The sequence below is a fragment of the Glycine max genome, chromosome 7 (genome assembly GCF_000004515.6).
Source record: "Glycine max cultivar Williams 82 chromosome 7, Glycine_max_v4.0, whole genome shotgun sequence".
In the NCBI taxonomy this organism is placed as follows: Eukaryota; Viridiplantae; Streptophyta; class Magnoliopsida; order Fabales; family Fabaceae; genus Glycine; species Glycine max.
The window spans coordinates 14,100,835-14,121,223 of NC_038243.2; the positions used below are offsets into that span (position 1 = coordinate 14,100,835).

The 20,389-nt window shown below is 33.5% G+C and overlaps 1 protein-coding gene across 4 annotated transcripts; it reads left to right on the forward strand.

Moving 5' to 3' along the window:
* Nucleotides 1-376: 376 nt before the first annotated feature.
* LOC100809749 (putative ABC transporter C family member 15) lies at nt 377-19,227 on the forward strand. 4 transcript variants are annotated; one of them, XM_014777954.3, is made up of 12 exons: nt 377-564; nt 2,416-2,495; nt 12,131-14,472; nt 14,577-14,663; nt 14,931-15,584; nt 16,001-16,165; nt 16,496-16,790; nt 16,928-17,142; nt 17,616-17,921; nt 18,390-18,453; nt 18,544-18,783; nt 18,973-19,227. In XM_014777954.3, exons 2-12 carry the CDS (start codon nt 2,456-2,458, stop codon nt 19,116-19,118), a joined length of 4,554 nt encoding a protein of 1,517 aa, XP_014633440.1. In that variant the 5' UTR covers nt 377-564; nt 2,416-2,455; the 3' UTR covers nt 19,119-19,227. The 4 variants fall into 4 exon arrangements, 3 of the variants coding, with proteins under 3 accessions (XP_014633440.1, XP_003530102.2, XP_014633439.1); XM_003530054.5 differs by lacking the exon at nt 377-564 and adding an exon at nt 1,686-2,310; XM_014777953.3 differs by lacking the exon at nt 377-564 and adding an exon at nt 1,686-2,303.
* The last annotated feature ends 1,162 nt before the right edge of the window (nt 19,228-20,389 follow it).

Here is a 20,389-nt window from a genome sequence, read left to right on the forward strand (position 1 = left end):
CACTCCCGATCTATAAATATTCGAATCTAGATGGTAACCTTAGTTTAATATCAGATCACGCTCCAGTTGTAAATAAAATGAATCTCGACTACCCCGCTGACAATCTATACTCAAAAATTTAGATCTATTCGGATGCAAATTTCCAATTAGGATACGATAAGATAAATAATATGCAAGTGTGTTTGTTGTTATAGCTGTCCATATACATTTATGCATTCACAATTACTTTTTAAAATCCCTTTTATTTACAAAAAAAACATTTTTTAAAAATTCCAAAAACAATGTTTTTAATAAAGGAAGTCTACCTCTTTTTTTGTTTCCTTCTAGGTAAAATTGTGATCCAAATCAAAGGGTTTTTCTCTCTGTATCACACTATTACTCTATACCCACGTCGTGACAAAAAAAACAAAGCATCAATCAAATTAAATTCTAGCTTGGTGTGTTTTTGAAGGATTAATTCAGAACCTCTCACACAATTCTGATCTTTAATCCAATCTCAAACACCCTTATGAATCATTCGCCAACCACAAACTCGAAGATTGTGCTCGAGATGTTGACATCTAGGTATGTTACAACTATTGATTTCCTTCACTATTTTGTTTGTTCATGTGTGAAACATTCGTACCGTGTATTACTATTGTACTTACATACGCAATTTGAGATATGATTAAAGAAATCTTATCTTTTTAACCAAGTATGGTATGGGCAAGAACTTTTTGTTGTTGTTGCATTATGGGTAAGGATTAATAGTTGAATACCATGTGCATATAGATGAATAGATCCATAAATGAACCCAACCAAAAAGAAATGTTTTTTAAAAAAAAAAATCTGATTCCCAAATACTTCATACCCAGACAACTCAAAATGTGGAATATATTTTTCATATATTACCAAATGCTCGTTAAATTATTTAACTTCTTTACCTGGTTTCTATGATGAGAAATACTTATCCGTAAAGGGTTAACACGAAGTTGTACAAGAGAGAAAGAAGTGTGGTTTCTCAAGGTTTTTATGTTTAGTAATTATAAACATACACTATTTTTCTTTTTCTTTTTTGCATGTGATTGTAAAGGAGTATTTGGGTCAATTCCTGAGTTTCCTATTTCATTTTTAGATGTTTTCCTATCGCATTGCTTAAGGTGTGTTTGAATTTGCGTTTTACTTCCATTGAACGGACAATTATCTCATTCTGAGGCAGAAATGTACAAGAAAAAGGAAGAGTTGATTGACGTTCTGTCCAATTCAACGGATATGCAAACACAATTATATATATATATATATATATATATATATATATATATATATTTTTTTTTTTTTCCACCTTTTTATTTCTTCCTATCTCTGTTGTCTTCCACTTCAAATTTACTCCAAAATGAGATGAACATTTATATTGTTCCCTTTATGTTTACTAATTAATCTTCTGATTTTTGTCACAGGCCAATTTTTATCTTCTGTATAAATCCGTATGTTTGTTTTGGGTAATAAATAGCAATGCTCTTCTATGATTACATGAGGATCACATGTTCAAATTCAAGAAACAATCTCTCTTATAATATGAATAAGACAATATACATCTGCGTTCCTAGACTTAACAAGTAAAAATATCGTGTACTTGATCGTTCTTTTTTTAATAGTTACTTAGAAATTTATTTGTCAATAGATTATTTTTTTAATTAATGTAATTATGAAGGTTGGTTTCTAGGTGAAATTCTAAGATATCTTTCGATTTCTTAGACTGGTTATGTTATTAGTCTTCAATCAAGACTTAATCACACATAAAACTTTTTATGTTGAAAACATGTTGGGGGAAAATCAAACTTAAATATTTTTTATGAACTCAAAAATATGTTGTCAATTAAGTTAATCATTAAAGTTATTAATTGAACTCTAGTACATTCATCTCTTCATCTTGATTTGCTTTTAACATTCATGGGTCCATCAGATCTGTTTTTTGTAATATGCTTCTCAGCTTTTGCTATCCTTCTTTGCATACTGAAGACCACGAACTAACATCGAACATAACTTGCCAAAATCCAATTATGTAGACACGCACGTGACGTCTAACAGTCCAATTTCCTTTCTCAACACGAAAATTGACCAGAAAAATAAATATATATTTTGGTCACATAATTTTGCCTTTAAAAACTTGTTCCTTCCCTCTTTCTATTGATGAAAAGCACTATAGTACTCTTAGAAATCTCCTCTGCCTCTTCTCTCTCTATATGACACCCTCGCCTTTTCCCTTTTTCTCTAATTCCCATGCTTGCTTCCTCTGCTCTCAAAAGCTCTAAACCCATTAAAATGTTAGTGGTTAGTACATATTTTCATGTGTGTATACATTATTGTTATATTGCTATTATTATTATAATAACATGATGAATCTAAGGCCAATCATATGTAACACTTTTCCTGCAGAACTAAAAATAGAATTGGAGCTTCAAGTTGAGAAGCAAGCATGCCTTTGGAGGACTTCTACAAGATATTTGGTGCCACCAGTAAGTTCTAACCATTATTGTTACAAGTTTCATGCACCTTTTCCTCACATCATTACATGAAACACAGAAAACCAAATGTATGAAAACGACAGAAAGAGAGTAATTCATTTTACTAGTATTCAAGTTCAAACATAGAGAAATTATTTAAAGCAAAAGTAGTTTTCAAGTTCTTGTTATCACGGAATGCATTTTGTGTGAGCATTTTACTTCACATATTTTATTCCAATTGTGTTTTTGTTCTTCACTTGTCTGAATGACTACTCCTTGTTCCCTCCAATGTTTTGAAGGATCTTTCTTTGAGTTATAAGAGATTTTAAGATTTGATAAAACAGAGAGGATGTGATGTGTGTGTGAGTTTGGGAGAGGGGAGATAGCTAACGCTTTGAAGGAATTACATGTTACTGATGCATAATATGCAAATATGTAGTTTTTTTATATAAAAAAAAATAGAAATGCTAGCAACACAATAATGTGTTCAAATTCATATATGGCATAATAAATGTCATCATTAACTTAAAGAATGTTATAGAGTATATTACTGACATTCTAACTTTTTCAATGATCACTCTCAAAAATAAAAACATATAGAAACCAGATAATTTCATAGATCTATATCTAATTCACTATGCCATTCCAAGATTGATTCTAAATAGGAATCAAGTTGTTATTAAACAGAGATAGTCAACATTTTGCATGTCCATCATGTAGCATCTAAGCATCACTTAACAACATTGGTGAGTATTTTATGTAGGTATCATTTATGTTTTTTTTTTATGTTAGTAATGTTCTTTATGTATATACAGATATTTAGTGATAAAATTATTTTTATATGAGAATGAAAAACGTGAATCTAAGTCATGTAATAATATATGGATGATCAAATTTAAAATCACATTGTTACTTAAGAAATATATAAAATTATATATTTTAATCTCAATATAATTATTTTACAACAAAAAAAAAAACATATTTCACTCTAAACTTTGGTTAGGTAGGAGGGAGATAGGGTGAATGAGAGGTGAAATTGTGTGGAACACACACTTTCTACCTTCTATTTTAATTCAATTTTTTTTTATCTTTTTTATTTTCATCATTTCTACCCAAGGTAACATAAACGTCTCTTCACTACACGTAGAGACTTCATTTGTTTAAGCTGTGATTTTCTGACGTATATGTACAATGTACTAGAAGTAACTTTTGCTTGTAATTAAAATAATAATTTTCAACAATTATAAACCTAGCTAAGCTGTTGTTATCTTACGTATCCAAAGTGAAGTGCAACACTTATATAATATGTCTTAGGATTATGAATTATTAAACTCATGTCTTCCACTGAAGTGCTTTCCTAGTAGGTTCCACATACTAGAAATTGATTGGTTTGATATTGAAGTGACGAACCACATGTTGTAGCTGTCAGCGACGATGTTGTCTTCGTATATATAGGGTGAATTCATTGATCTATGTCCTCAAATAATTTCCACCGCTTTCCACTAATATAATTTTCCACATGGTGGCCTTATCTTGTTCAAAAAATCAAATTTTCATTTTTCCATTACGTACCTTGGAAGGTGGGAAGTAAACAACACCTAAACAATTGGATTTTGACGTTACAAAAGTTAGGTAGAGAATTCAAAAGAGTTTCTTATGCTATTTTTACTTAAAATCAGAAATTTCAAATAGTAATTAATTAACACCAACTTTTAATATTGATTTTTGTTATATGAATTATTAAAATAAAAATAATTTTCATTTAAAATTATTCCTAATAGTTACAGCCTCAAGCCTCTAGGCTTGAATGTTTTTTGTCCATTTCAATTTGTGTTTTCGAGGAGACAATGATACAAACATCCTTTGATTTATTTCGTTTGTGGACAAAAAAAATAATATATTTTGTTTGTTTGTACATTCTGTGTGCGGTAGGCATTTTGCCAACTGTGTGCACTGAGCGGTGATTCCAAAGCTATCTCATTATTTATTTATTGTAAAAATTGGTGATGGTCAAATTTTAACTTACTTAATTAATGTTGTAAAAAAACCTAGTTAATTAATGACTAAGGGACAACGATGACTTAAAGGATATAGGACATAAATTAATTAAGATTAAGAAGCGGACAAAGTCTGCGTAATTTCGTACGAGTGCTTTAATTTGACAGAAACAGTTTAAAATGATATTAAAATTATATATTTTCTTTAGATAATTAAAAATGATACTCAGAGTGGATACAGTGGGCACTCTTGCAGACCTAGTCTAAATTAATTAAAAATGACTATTACCGGCTATAAAAGTCTAGTCTTCTGAATTTTTAAATGAACAATGATAAATAGACTTTGTTTTTATCGAATAAAATTTATTATTTTTTTTCCTCTTATCACATCATATAATTTATAATACTCCTTGAAATTGAAATATTAAAAAAAAAATCACACATATTAACAAATTAGTTAACAATATTTAATTTTTTATAGACTCAATAAAAATAGTTAATTTATTTCCTAAAATACTTTTTACATTAATTACATAGGACAAAAGAAAAGAAGATAATTGAAAATAAAATTTTAATCAAATAAAAGATATTTTAAAAATACTATTATTAATTAGGAGAAGATTAATTAAAATTTATTTATATTTTAATTCAACATACATTAATTTTTTTTACTTATATTTCAGTTGAGAGAGAATACCGATTAGTATATTTTATTTTCTTTTATTTTACTCTCTACATATAATATATTCGATATCCATAAAAAAAAAAAAATCAAATAACAGTAAATTTATTTAAGTTTTGATTACAATTAAAAATTTCATACATATAAGTAGAGTTGAGTATTTTTTTTATTCTTGCTCTTTTTTTTTTCTTTAAGAAGAGGTGAGGATATGAAGTTATGCTCAAAGACATTCTTGTTTAACTTGTAGACCAAAGTAGGCTGGGGTCGATTAAAATAATGTTCAAGTTGGATTTATTTGGTTTGGTATGTTTAATTTATGAGTATAATCATGCATAGCTAAGTATTGTTGTTTATCTAAGAAATATTAGAATTAAGGCCACTTTCAAATAAGTTTCACAAAGAGTTATATCAATATATTATTTGTATAATATTTTAATTATAATTTTAAAATATTATACTATTTTACTTTACTCTGTCACATCAATTGTTTTGTCACGCATTTTATGCGTGTTATATATATATATATATATATATATATATATATATATATATATATATATATATATATATATATATATATATATATATATATATATATATATATATATATATGTTGGTTAATTTTGAAAATCGAGATAATCCTGGATAAATCTGAAGTCGTGTATAAACACTTTCAGATTGAATCAAATTTCGGGGTTCAACCAAAATTGTTCAATCGGATAAAATCAAAAGATTATAATTCAAGAGTTTTGTTTTGGTCTTGTGAGTTTTTCACATGTTATGCTTTCTGAACCAGGATGATTATTTATAATCAAAGAACAGGTGGTTTTTGGCGGTTGATGGAAGTTATTTATTTTTAAAAAATTGCCGTTAATGGAAGTTTTAGTAACTTCCATGTAACTTCCAACCTTTTGCCTAAACTGAACATCTCGTTATTACATTAAAACAAGCGTGCACTCTTATTTTAACATAATAAAGAGATCAATTACACTAAAATGTCCAACAAACCTCCCCCATTTTAGTGTAATTACCGATCAAATCACCAAAGTCATAACATACCACAAACTACTGCATAGATGAAATATCGTGACGATTGAATTTCATCTTAGCAAATTACACGTTTCAAATATTCGAATATCAGGGTGTCACTAAGGATTGAACCCTTTCTATTCATAATGAATACATGAAGATAATCTGCACAATAGTTTATAACATTACTCTTGCTCGACACTAGTTTTACTAGCCTGTGTCCCTATCCTTCATAAGCATATCAAAGCCAAGTCCCAGCTTCTTGAAGCGGCTAAACTTCATGCTTATATAGGTAGTCCTTTTCTTTCTTGCACCTGTAAATGCAATTTTTCAAAAGAACCATTGAGAAGTTATACTTCAACCTCCTTAACTTACAGAACCGAACACATTCCTTTTGGGATACTTTCGATGATGTGTTCCAATCTCTACATGTTAAGCTTTCCACATTGAATTCAGCACCTAATGTCATATTAGATGGGAATTGGGTATCTTAACATAAGAGATTTCAGATGGACTTTAATCCTAATCCCACAGCCGACCTTTTTACGAGATCTCTACTTAACCCTTTGGTTAAATGTCGGCCAAATTATGCTGAGTTCTCACAAACTCCACTGATATCACACCATGCATGATTAACTCCCGAACCATGTTGTGTCTAACACCCAAGTGTCTAGACTTCCCATTATACACTTGACTATATGCCTTAGCCAAAGTTGCCTGACTATCACACCTGATAGACATGGGAGGTATAGGTTTGGGCCACAATGGAATCTCATAGATTAGATTTCTTAGCCACTCAGCTTCTTTACCAGCTGCTGCTAAAGCTACAAATTCAGATTCCATTGTTGAATTTGTAATGCAGGTCTGTTTCTTGGATGCCCAAGAGATAGCACCTCCTCCAAGGAGGAATACCCAACCACTTGTGGATGAATAATCCTCCATATTGGTTATCCAACTTGCATCAGAGTAACCTTCAATAACCGAAGGAAATCCAGTATATGTCAAACCATAGTCAATGGTTCCCTTTAAGTACTTGAATACTCTATTCATAGCTTGCCAATGATGAGAACTAGGATTACTTGTAAACCTACTGAGTTTAGCAACAGCATAAGCTATATCAGGCCTAGTACTAATCATTGCATACATGAGTGATCCTATCGCCCTTGAGTATTCAAGTTGAGACACTGCTACACCTTTATTAGGTAATAGCTTCAGGTTAGGATCAATGGGAGTACTTACCGGAGAACAATCTTTAAAATTAAATTTCTCCAATATCTTCTCAATATAATGTGATTGAGAGATGGAAATCCATTGTTTCCACGTTTGATCTTTATTCCTAAGATCACATCCGCCTCCCCCATATCTTTCATATCAAACTTAGAAGACAAAAATGCCTTAGTTTCATCAACTTGATCTTGGTCGGTACCAAAGATCAACATGTCGTCTACATACAGACAAATGATAACTCCTTTGCCATGAGTATCAAACTTGCTGTATAGACATTTATCTGCTTGGTTTATAACAAAACCACTAGACAACACAACCTCATCAAATTTTTGATGCCATTGCTTAGGCGCTTGTTTCAAGCCATAAAGAGATTTCATCAGTTTACACACCTTATTTTCATTTCCTGGCATAACAAACCCTTCAGGTTGTTTCATGTATATCTCTTCATCCAATTCACCATTTAAGAATGCAGTTTTCACATCCATTTGGTGAATCATCAGATTGTGGATAGCAGCAAGTGCTAACAACAGTCTAATAGTGGATATCCTAGCAACAGGAGCATATGTATCGAAAAAATCAATACCCTCCTTTTGCCTAAAGCCTTGGATAACCAATCTAGCTTTGTACTTGTCAACAGTACCATCCACTTTCATCTTTCTCCTAAAGATCATCTTACATCCTAATGGCTTACATCCAGGAGGTAAGTCAACCAATTTCCAGTATTATTTTGCATGATGGAATCCATCTCACTTTGGATTGCTTCTTTCCAGAATACAGCATCCCTTGAAGCCATTGCTTCACTAAAAGTCTTTGGGTCTTCCTCAACATTAAGGCAATATTGATATTGAAATTCAATATCATTCCTTGACCCTTCAACCAAATAGAGTTGAAAGTCATCACCAAATGACTTAGCCTTTCTTACTCTCGTACTCTTTCTAGTTTCAGTACTAGTTGAAGGTATATCCTCAATATTAACTGAGACTTTCGACATGGAATTCATGTCCTTTGGCCTAGGTATAGATGTAAACCTTTGTTCATCAAAGATAGCATCTCGTGACTCTATAACCGAGTTCACAGCAACAGAATCATTAGATTCTAGCACATAGAATCTATATGCTTTAGAATGTTCAGCATATCCAATAAATATGCAATCTATACCTCTTTCACCTATGGTTTTCCTTTTAGGTTCTGTAAGCCTGACTACAGCCCTACATCCCCAAATTTTGAGATAACTCAAATTTGGTGTCTTTTTGTGCCAAAGTTCATATGGGGTAACCTTATTCCTTTTGTTAGGAATTCGGTTCAACAAGTAACATGCTGTCAACATAGCCTCACCCCAAAATCCTTCACTTAAACCCGAATAGGATAACATGGAATTCACCATTTCTTTCAAGGTTCTATTCTTCCTTTCGGCTACACCATTCTGTTGTGGTGTATAGGGAGCTGTAGTTTGATGTATTATTCCAGTAGATTGAAAATAAACCGGATCATAATACTCACCTCCCCTATCCGTACGAAGAGTTTTGATTAGCCCATTTTGATGAAGTTCTACCTCTTTCTTATAAATTTTAAATTTATCAAGAGCTTCATCTTTTGTATTTAATAAATATACATAACAATACCTTGATGCATCATCAATAAAAGTAACAAGATATTTTTTATGACCTAATGATGGAGTAGCATGCAAATCACACAAATCACTATGAATAAGGTCTAAGACTTTAGTCTCACTTTTAACATCCTTAAAAGGTTTCCTAGTGATCTTGGTCAACATGCAAGTTTTGCATTTTTCAATGTTCATATCAAAAGGAGGAATCATACTTGTTTTTGACATATCTTTTAATCTTTTGTAATGAACATGTCCTAATCTAGCATGCCAAATTTCTGATTTTGTCATATTAGTTATAGAACTACACGAGGCCATACAAACAGATTCATGAACAAAAGGAACATCAATGTTTAATTTAAACATTCCATTACAACGATAACCAAATCCAACAAACGAACCATGTCTTGACAAGATGTACTTGTCACTTTCAAGTACTTGCTTGAAACCACAATTATTTAAAACCATACCAGACAATAAGTTCTTACGAATACCAGGTACAAATAAGACATTATCCAAATACAAACTTTTTCCGGAAGTAAAAACTAAATTCACACAACCTAATCCTAGGATTGGTTCAGTTGCAACATTGCCCATCTTCACAATAGAGCCATCATCGATTGGTCTAAATTCCTTGAACCAACGACGATCTTTGCACACATGGCTTGTTGCTCCCGAATCAAACCACCAAGCAACGTCATCATCCTGCACATAGAATGCATCAGATATTAGTGATACATAATTTGAATTCGTATTCGAATTAAAATTATTCACTACAATCTGACCTTGTTGCTTTTCAGGATCATTAGACCCACTTGGACCAGCCTTGTTCTTTCCTTTGAACACCCGGCAATCCCTCTTTAAATGACCAGGTTTCCCACACTTCCAACATGACAATTTTGTCTGTTTGTTTGGACCTTTGTTCTTATTTCCTTGAAATTTTCGTTTGTTACCTTTAGCATTGTAATTTTGCTTAACTGTTCCACTTTCCTCTACCATATTAACGGAAGAGGAACCTGCTACGGTTTTATTATTGACTTTGTCAATTTCCTGAGCCCTCAGCGACTCCTCAATCATGAAATGACTACCGAGTTGAACCAGAGTCAACTCTTCCTTCATATGTTTCAAGGTATGCTTGAAGTCTTTCCAAGAAGAAGGCAGTTTATCAATTATAGATGAAACTGCAATGGATTCATCCATTTTCAAATCATGTTGAGTAAACTGACCCAAAATCCGCAGCAGTTCATTATATTGCTCCATAACAGGCCTCGAATCAATCATTTTGTAATTAAAGAAATTACTAACTAAGAATTTGTTACTTGAGGCATCTTCTGCCATATACTTGGATTCAAGAGAGTCCCATAATTCCTTAGCAGACTCAACATTTTGATAAATATCAAAGAGAGAGTCAGACATACCGTTCAGAATGTGTCCACGACAAATGTAATCGTCGTTCTCCCATTTCGAACGCTTCCTTGTTTGATCCAGAGTTTCGCCTTCCATATACACCGGCATCGGTGTACTCAGCACATACACCACATTCAATGTTGTCAAGAGAAAGTGCATCTTCTTCTGCCATCTTCTGAAATCCTGCCCTTCAAACTTGTCCAACTTCGCAAACTTGCTTGTCATCTTCGAACTATCGTTCGTCATCTCGAAAATTTGATTCAATCTTTTGTTGGTTAATTTGAAAATCGAGATAATCCTGGATAAATCTGAAGTCGTGTATAAACACTTTCAGATTGAATCAAATTTCGGGGTTCAACCAAAATTGTTCAATCGGATAAAATCAGAAGATTATAATTCAAGAGTTTTGTTTTGGTCTTGTGAGTTTTTCACATGTTATGCTTTCTGAACCAGGATGATTATTTATAATCAAAGAACAGGTGGTTTTTGGCGGTTGATGGAAGTTATTTATTTTTAAAAAATTGCCGTTAATGGAAGTTTTAGTAACTTCCATGTAACTTCCAACCTTTTGCCTAAACCGAACATCTCGTTATTACATTAAAACAAGCGTGCACTCTTATTTTAACATAATAAAGAGATCAATTACACTAAAATGTCCAACAATATATATATATATATATATATATATATAGTTTTCCTTAATTTTCCAAATACATAAACAAATCGAACAAAGATGAGAATAACACATACAATGCATTTTAGTCTAAAAAATTCCCTATGTTTCAAAGGCATCGTAAATTTAAACTTCTCATATGTAACGTTTGTGTTACAATTTGACGAGAATATTTAGTACCTTCATGCATGATAAAGAATTCAATTTGAGTTGTTAGTGGGTGTTTTGTTTGATTTATCTTGAAGAAATAATCACTTATTTTTATTAGCTTTATAGTAAAAAAAATTAAAAAAATAAGTAATTATGTTTTCCAAGCAAGAGTTAGTTAGTTATCAATACATACACTTAATAACGATGTTCGTAACTCTTAGCTCATAACTTATCTATTTTCTAAGAGTATTGTAGATTATGGTTATGTTTGGATAATTTTGTCGTTAATAAATACAAAAAATACCTCCTATAAAAAGGTAAAATGAATTTTTGTTTTGTTGCACAAAATCAAATTATGCACTCCAATTTTTGTCAAAGCTCTCTAGTTTAACTTCTCCAAAAGTTTATTTTTTCTTATGCATAAATTAATTTTAACCTATAGAAAAAAAATTCAATATATTTTATCTTTTTATTTTTATCTCTTAGAAATACTTGTAGATAAGTTAATCGACCTCTTTGATCGATATTCGGTTACTAATTAATATGCTTGATACTATTAGGATGATTGCTTTGTAGTTGGTAGCTTAGCTTCCAATTTATTGACCTATAAATATTTTCCATTGAGGAGAGGTTTCTTTTTCGACGCTATTGAGAGGAGTTGTATCTTGCGCAAGTTTATAACAATGTTAGCATTAACAGTGTTTTGCATTTATTTTTTCATGTGCAATCTCAATTTTAATTTGTCCATTTAACTTGGATAGGATTCAAAGTTTAGTCTGGGTTCAGTTTAGCATTAAACATTAAGTTTTGATAATATGATACTATATGGCATGTATCTTTATGACATTGACATCAATGATCGTTTGACTTTGACAGAGTTCAAAAGTCTGTTTTGGACTTCATGGCAGCCCTTAGAATCAACATGCTTGTTGGAGCATATTATTTTACCTGTGGAACTTGGTTTCTTAGTGATCTTGTTATTCCAACTCCTAAGAAAATATGTGAGCCAGTTCAGCAAGCAAACCAAGGTCCCAGATGGTGCCACAAAAATGATGCATCCAACTGCAATCAAATTTGGTTTTGCATACAAACTCACCTTTGTTTGCACCACATTGTTGTTGGTTGTTCATTCATCACAGCTATTGCTGATGCTCAATAATGAGACTCAATGCACCTCAAAACTTCAGGCCTTCACATCAGAGATAGTTCAAGTGCTATCATGGTCAATTAGTCTTATAGCAATATGGAAGATATCAAAATCACACACATATTTCCCTTGGATTCTGAGGGCTTGGTGGCTTTGCAGTTTCATTTTGTGTATCATAACCACAGCCCTTCATGCCCATTTCAGTGTCATCAACAATGGTCAGATTGGTTTAAGAGAATGTGCAGATTTCCTTGGTTTGCTTGCTTCGACATGCCTTTTGGTTATTTCCACAAGAGGGAAGACAGGCACTGTCCTTCTTGCCACAAATGGTGCATCTGAACCACTTCTTGGAGAGAAAGCTGAGAGGCATTCAGAGTGTCTAAAGGAATCTCCATATGGAAAAGCCACACTTCTCCAACTCATAAATTTCTCTTGGCTCAACCCCTTGTTTGCAGTAGGGTATAAGAAACCCCTTGAGCAGAATGACATTCCTGATGTTGACATCAATGACTCTGCTGAGTTTCTAACATGCTCCTTTGATGAGAGCCTTAGGCAAGTCAAAGAGAAAGATGGCACTGCTAATCCATCTATCTACAAGTCAATCTACTTGTTTGCTAGGAAGAAAGCGGCAATCAATGCATTGTTTGCAGTGGTAAATGCTTCAGCATCATATGTTGGTCCATACTTGATAACTGACTTTGTGGATTTCCTAGGAGAAAAGGGATCGCGCGGCTTGAAGAGCGGATACCTTCTGTCACTGGCTTTTCTGTGTGCCAAAATGGTTGAGACCATAGCTCAGAGGCAATGGATTTTCGGTGCCAGACAATTAGGCCTTCGCCTTAGAGCGGCATTGATATCGCATATATATCAGAAGGGCTTACATCTTTCAAGTAGATCGCGGCAAAGTCACACGGGCGGTGAGATAATGAATTACATGAGTGTAGATGTGCAGAGAATCACAGATTTTGTTTGGTATGTGAATGTGATATGGATGCTGCCTATTCAAATTTCTTTGGCAGTGTTCATTTTGCATACAAATCTAGGACTAGGTTCATTGGCTGCATTAGCTGCTACATTGGCAGTGATGACTTTGAACATTCCTCTTACAAAGATACAGAAAAGATACCAAGCCAAGATCATGGACGCCAAGGACAACAGGATGAAAGCCACTTCAGAAATCCTCAGAAACATGAGGACTTTGAAACTTCAAGCATGGGACAGACAATTTTCTCAAAGGATAGAAGCACTTAGGCAGATAGAGTACAATTGGTTAATGAAGTCATTGAGGCAAGCAGCATTTTCTGCTTTCATCTTTTGGGGGTCACCTACATTCATTTCTGTGATAACTTTTTGGGCATGCATGTTCATGGGGATTGAACTGACAGCAGGAAGGGTCTTGTCTGCATTTGCCACGTTCCGAATGTTGCAGGATCCTATATTTAGCCTGCCTGACTTGCTCAATGCCATTGCTCAAGGAAAAGTTTCAGTCGATAGGATCGCTTCCTTCCTCCGCGAGGAAGAAATCCAGCATGATGTCATTGAAAATGTTGCAAAGGACAAAACAGAATTTGACATAGTTATTGAGAAAGGGAGATTCAGCTGGGATCCTGAATCAAAAACTCCAACCATTGATGAAATAGAGTTGAAAGTTAAGAGGGGAATGAAGGTAGCAGTTTGTGGATCTGTAGGTTCAGGAAAGTCTAGTTTGCTATCAGGCCTTTTGGGAGAAATATATAAACAATCTGGGACTGTGAAGATCAGTGGAACAAAGGCTTACGTGCCACAATCAGCATGGATACTGACTGGAAACATAAAGGACAACATTACCTTTGGAAAAGAGTACAATGGTGATAAGTATGAGAAGACTATTGAGGCATGTGCATTGAAAAAGGACTTTGAGCTATTCTCATGTGGTGACATGACAGAGATTGGAGAGAGAGGGATTAACATGAGTGGGGGACAGAAGCAAAGGATACAGATTGCTAGAGCAGTTTACCAGGATGCTGACATTTACCTTTTTGATGACCCTTTCAGTGCTGTTGATGCTCACACTGGCACCCACCTCTTTAAGGTTAGTTAGATTTTCTTTATGCTTCAAATATGCAGATGTTTCATGGTATGAGTACCGGTTTAAGAAACAATTGCTTTACTATGTGTTCCACTTGTTTTCTGCAGGAGTGCCTTATGGGGATTCTCAAAGAGAAAACTATAATTTTTGTTACACACCAAGTTGAGTTTCTTCCAGCAGCAGACCTCATTCTGGTAAATGCAGTGTGAAAGTTTGTTTATTGCTTTCTTTCATCACTGAAGAATGAATCAAATTATGCTAGTAAGAGACATTAAAATCTGTTAAACTACTCATTGTTTAAGAGAGCTAAATGTTTGATACTAGATTTTTAATATGTATTTACTTTTTTCCATTTTTTTATCAACATGTATATATTGTAGTAATTTTAAGTAGGATTGTGATTGTGTCACATTGTCATTGTGGCTTACTATATAACAACAACTGACCCAAATGAAAACCAGGTGATGCAAAATGGAAGGATAGCACAAGCTGGAAAATTTGAAGATCTTCTAAAGCAAAATATAGGATTTGAAGTTTTAGTTGGTGCTCACAGCAAAGCTCTAGAGTCAATTATTGTGGCTGAAAATTCAAGTAGAACAAATTTAAATTCAATAGCTGAAGAAGGGGAATCTAACTTCAGCTCCAAGCCAAGTCATCAACATGTGCAAACACAGCATGACTCAGTGCAAGACAATCCTCCAGAGGGCAAAGGAAATGATGGAAAGTTGGTGCAAGAAGAGGAAAGAGAAACAGGAAGCATAGCAAAAGAAGTTTACTGGGAATATTTGACCACTGTCAAAGGGGGAATTCTGGTTCCTCTCATTCTCTTGGCACAGTCTTCATTCCAAATACTTCAGATTGCTAGTAACTATTGGATGGCTTGGGTTTGTCCCACAAGTAGTGATGCTAAGCCTATATTTGACATGAATTTCATACTACTTATTTATATGGCACTCTCAGTTGCTGGTTCATTTTGTGTTTTGCTGCGAGCCATGATGGTGTTAAATGCTGGACTTTGGACAGCACAGACACTTTTCACAAAGATGTTGCATAGTGTGCTCCGTGCCCCCATGGCATTTTTTGATTCTACACCAACTGGAAGAATATTGAACAGGGTAAGCATTCATATCGATTCTATTTATGTTTATTATTACTATCACAACAGTATTTCTTAACACACCCAAACTGACCATAAAAGGACTATAATATGTTGGAGACCATAGAAGTCCCACATTCACCAGAACAAAGAGAACTAAAAAGTTGAGGGTGCTTGAGACATTTTAGACTCAAGCACTCACAACTTATATACATTTTTTCTTCATTTGCACCAGTGTGGGACTTGTATATTCTCCAACACAATGAAATGGACTAATGATTTTCATTGTAAAGTGCCAAAAAGTAATGCAATAGTTCATCCATGGTTATCTGGATGTGTATTGTTTTATACTTTAAAACAATTGGATGTCTCTTTGGATCTTCCTTGAAGTGTTATTTTTACAATGATTCCAACACTTGAAAACTTTTATTTCAGGCTTCCACAGATCAAAGTGTGCTAGACTTGGAAATGGCAAACAGAATAGGATGGTGTGCTTTCTCAATAATACAGATTCTAGGCACTATTGCAGTGATGTGTCAGGTGGCATGGCAAGTATTTGTCATCTTCATTCCAGTAACTGCAGTCTGCATATGGTACCAAGTATGTGATCCTTTTTCCTTGATCTATGACAGGACAGAAAAAAGTGAGATACATTCTAGTTTCAAAATTTATACAAGATATAATACGATTTCTCAAGTTTATCATATAAACAAGGAAAGTCATATCAGTAATGCAACAAAGTTAAAACTTAGACATTGGAATTGGATGTTAAAAACTATGTGAAGTATATATTTAAATTTTAAATTTAACATTTAAAACAGAATAAGGAAGTGATAGTACTCATCTTAAACTACTAGACAGAAAAAGACTATGAAATTAGTCTCTCCTCACTGTCGCATTCTAACAGAAGTCGAATGATGTTTATTTCAGCGATATTATACGCCAACAGCAAGAGAACTGGCTCGCTTAGCACAGATACAAATCACTCCAATTCTCCACCATTTTTCAGAATCATTAGCAGGAGCAGCATCAATACGAGCTTTCGATCAGGAAGGCCGTTTCATATACACAAATCTTCTCCTTGTGGATGGCTTCTCAAGGCCATGGTTTCATAATGTGTCTGCAATGGAATGGCTTTCTTTCAGATTGAATTTACTTTCAAATTTTGTTTTTGCCTTCTCACTAGTCATGCTAGTGAGCCTCCCTGAAGGAATAATCAATCCAAGTAAGAATTAAGTCTTTATTTGGAAACAAATATAAATCAGAAGCATTCATGTTTCACTAAAACATACAAAGTTATAATCAGATAGTGCACTTCTCGTCAATTAAGGATTAAATTTTTCTGCATTGGATTTGTTGCAGGTATTGCTGGGTTGGCAGTAACATATGGGATCAATCTGAATGTGTTGCAAGCTTCAGTTATATGGAACATATGCAATGCAGAAAACAAGATGATATCAGTTGAAAGGATCCTTCAATATACAAATATAACAAGTGAAGCACCTCTTGTGATTGAAGACAGCAGACCACCTAGCAACTGGCCAGAAACTGGAACAATATGTTTCAAAAATTTGCAGGTTCAAGATAGCAACAATTTAGGACATATGAACATACATGTTACTATATGAATGTTCATTCATATAAGGAATATGTTATTATATGTATCAACATAGATGCATACATAACATGTGAGTTTAATTTCTATGCACTGCTGGTGTAAAAGTTTTACAGTGTCAACCAATCAGAAATCATAATATATTTATATGTAGAAACATACATGTATTCAATAACATGAGTTATGCATTATAGGTGTAAAAAGTTTTATACTATCAACCAATCAAAAATCATGATAGATATGACTTTTAAGATAATTATTATAAAAGTCAATAAACTTATTATACCAGACAATTTTTTATTGGATGACAGCCTAAAATAATTTATATTGTCAGTTCATTGACTATTTCCTCATAACATATTTCTTTCAATTACAATTTTCATTTTGTGTCCATAAGTTTTTCCTTATATTCTACTACGTAAAAAATGTGCGCAGATACGTTATGCTGAACATCTGCCATCTGTGTTGAAAAACATCACTTGCACATTTCCTGGAAGGAAGAAAGTTGGTGTTGTAGGGCGTACCGGGAGTGGAAAATCAACTCTCATACAGGCCATTTTCAGGATTGTTGAACCAAGAGAAGGAAGCATTATAATTGACAATGTGGACATATGCAAGATAGGTCTCCATGACTTAAGGTCAAGGCTTAGCATTATTCCACAAGACCCTGCCTTGTTTGAAGGCACTGTTAGAGGAAACCTGGACCCATTGCAGCAATACTCTGACATTGAAGTGTGGGAGGTAAATAATTTAATCAAACAGTTAGATCAAGGACATGAAAATGGAAGCCAATGTGTCTCTATCATTATGAGCAAAGTTAAAAATATCTACTCATCAAAGAGTAACCAGAAAAAAATATTCACTGATTGCATACAATACAATTTCATTAAAAAAAAAAAAAAAAAGGCTCTCTTACGATTAAAGAAAGGTCAAATTAAAAAATTGTGTTTCTACACTTGACACTGTTGTTTGTTTTTTCCCTATATATAAAAACCTAGATTTTAGTCCTGCATGAAAAAAAAAAACACACAAATCAGTTCTCACCATTTGCTGATGATGGTGTAAGAAGAGTTTTTTTCATGTACGATCTAAAGCTAAAATGGTGTGTTTTAGGGACTAAATGTAGATTCTTTTTCATATAAGGCCAAAATGAAGTGTGAAATGTTTTCTCAAAGATTATCATCATTTACCAATGACTTTCATTTTCAGGCTCTAGATAAATGTCAGCTAGGTCACCTAGTAAGGGCCAAGGAAGAGAAGTTGGAATTCCCAGGTTAAATTCATCATCTTTGAACTTGCATAGTTTGATCATGCTTGTGGTACTAGTAATCATTACTAAACTGACTAGAATGCTTTTTCTCAGTGGTTGAAAATGGTGATAACTGGAGTGTGGGCCAAAGGCAATTATTTTGCCTTGGAAGAGCCCTGCTGAAGAGAAGCAGCATATTAGTACTAGATGAAGCAACAGCCTCAGTGGATTCTGCAACTGATGGGGTGATACAGAACATCATAAGCCAAGAGTTCAAAGATAGGACTGTTGTCACAATAGCTCATAGAATCCACACAGTTATTGATAGCGATTTGGTTTTGGTGCTCAGTGATGGTACGTGTTTCTGTCTATCTATCTGTCTGTCTGTATGTATGACATTCATGAATACTTCACATCCAAATAAAGTCACAAACACATCATGCACACAGACACAATGACAAAAATGTAAACATGATAATGGAAGTAAAATATATATATGTTAAGACTGCCAAGAGAGTTTCTTAATGCAATCTTATGTTACAGGAAGAGTTGCTGAGTATGATGAACCATCAAAGTTACTAGAGAAAGAAGATTCCTTCTTCTTTAAACTTATAAAGGAGTATTCTGGAAGATCACATAACTTCAGCAACTTGGCAACTCAACATGTCCAAAGCAGGGAGCAATTATAGGACTTTATGGATATTAACTAATATATTGGAGAGGAACTTTGTGACACCCTCTACCCCACACATATATGTACTAATAATAAAAGGAATAGGAATGCGGAATTAATTAAAAGTTTTAAAACACATTTAAATAAAAGCATTTCAAAAAGGGTAAAAGATTCACATTTACTTTTCTAACATCATAATAGAACTTGTTCAAATAAATAATAAAATCATCTCGATCATACCCGGTTCGGCCTGGCCGATCGGACCAGTCCAACCGGGACTAGTTTCACTATTGGATCGCTCATGCATGTGACCCGGGATGGCCCGGCCAAGCCCGGCCAATTTTGTGAAAACCCGGTGACCCGGCTGGTTTTAAAAACCCAGACTGGGTTGTGCACATTAAAAAAATAATGGGAGTGCAGAAAACAATAATGGGGGTGCTTAAAGTTTATTCACACTCTTTTTGTTTATTAGGAAATTGGGCTTCTGGGCTCATTTTGTTTACGAAAATTGGACTTGTGTTTTAATTTAGGTTGTTGTTATTTATACTTTTTTATTACTAATACACTTCACTTGTGTTATCAACTTTAATACTTCAATTGTTATTTTAGATTTTGGAGTATGAAATTATGAATGGACTTTTCTTAATCCAATAATGTTAGTTATATACTTATATATAATATATATACATATATAATTTTAAATTTTTTAATATAGATCGGATCAAATCGGACCAATTACTGTCCCACCGGTTGTACCACTGACTCACTACCTTGATCGGGTCAATGACCGGACCGGGTTTCACAACTATGATCTCGGCTCAAAATAAGGTCATCCATTATGAATGAAGAGAAGTCAAACTAATAGCGAAAAATATAAAACTATACTATTCATGGAATAGTAACATATGAAATAAAACCTCATGCACCGTTTATAAGAGCATTTTCCTGGCAAAGGCTAAGTCTCTCCATCTCCAGCATGAAACTTATCATATATTGGCTCACCTGAAACAAAATGGCATTCAGCCAAAACACGAACACACATCGGGAATGAGTTATCACATTCGTATATAATAAAACACTAGAGCATGCGAAATATATAATACTTGGTGGTGAAACATCACTTAACAAAATCACACACATTATTCACACTTATTCAAGTTCACGCACTCTAAAAAATAACACCAAAACCTCAATTGTTAGCTCAATGAAAATCAAACACAAACGTTATGCAACAGATACGCTAGACTCAAGCTTACATGCAATGTGATACCATTTTCAGTGAAAAAT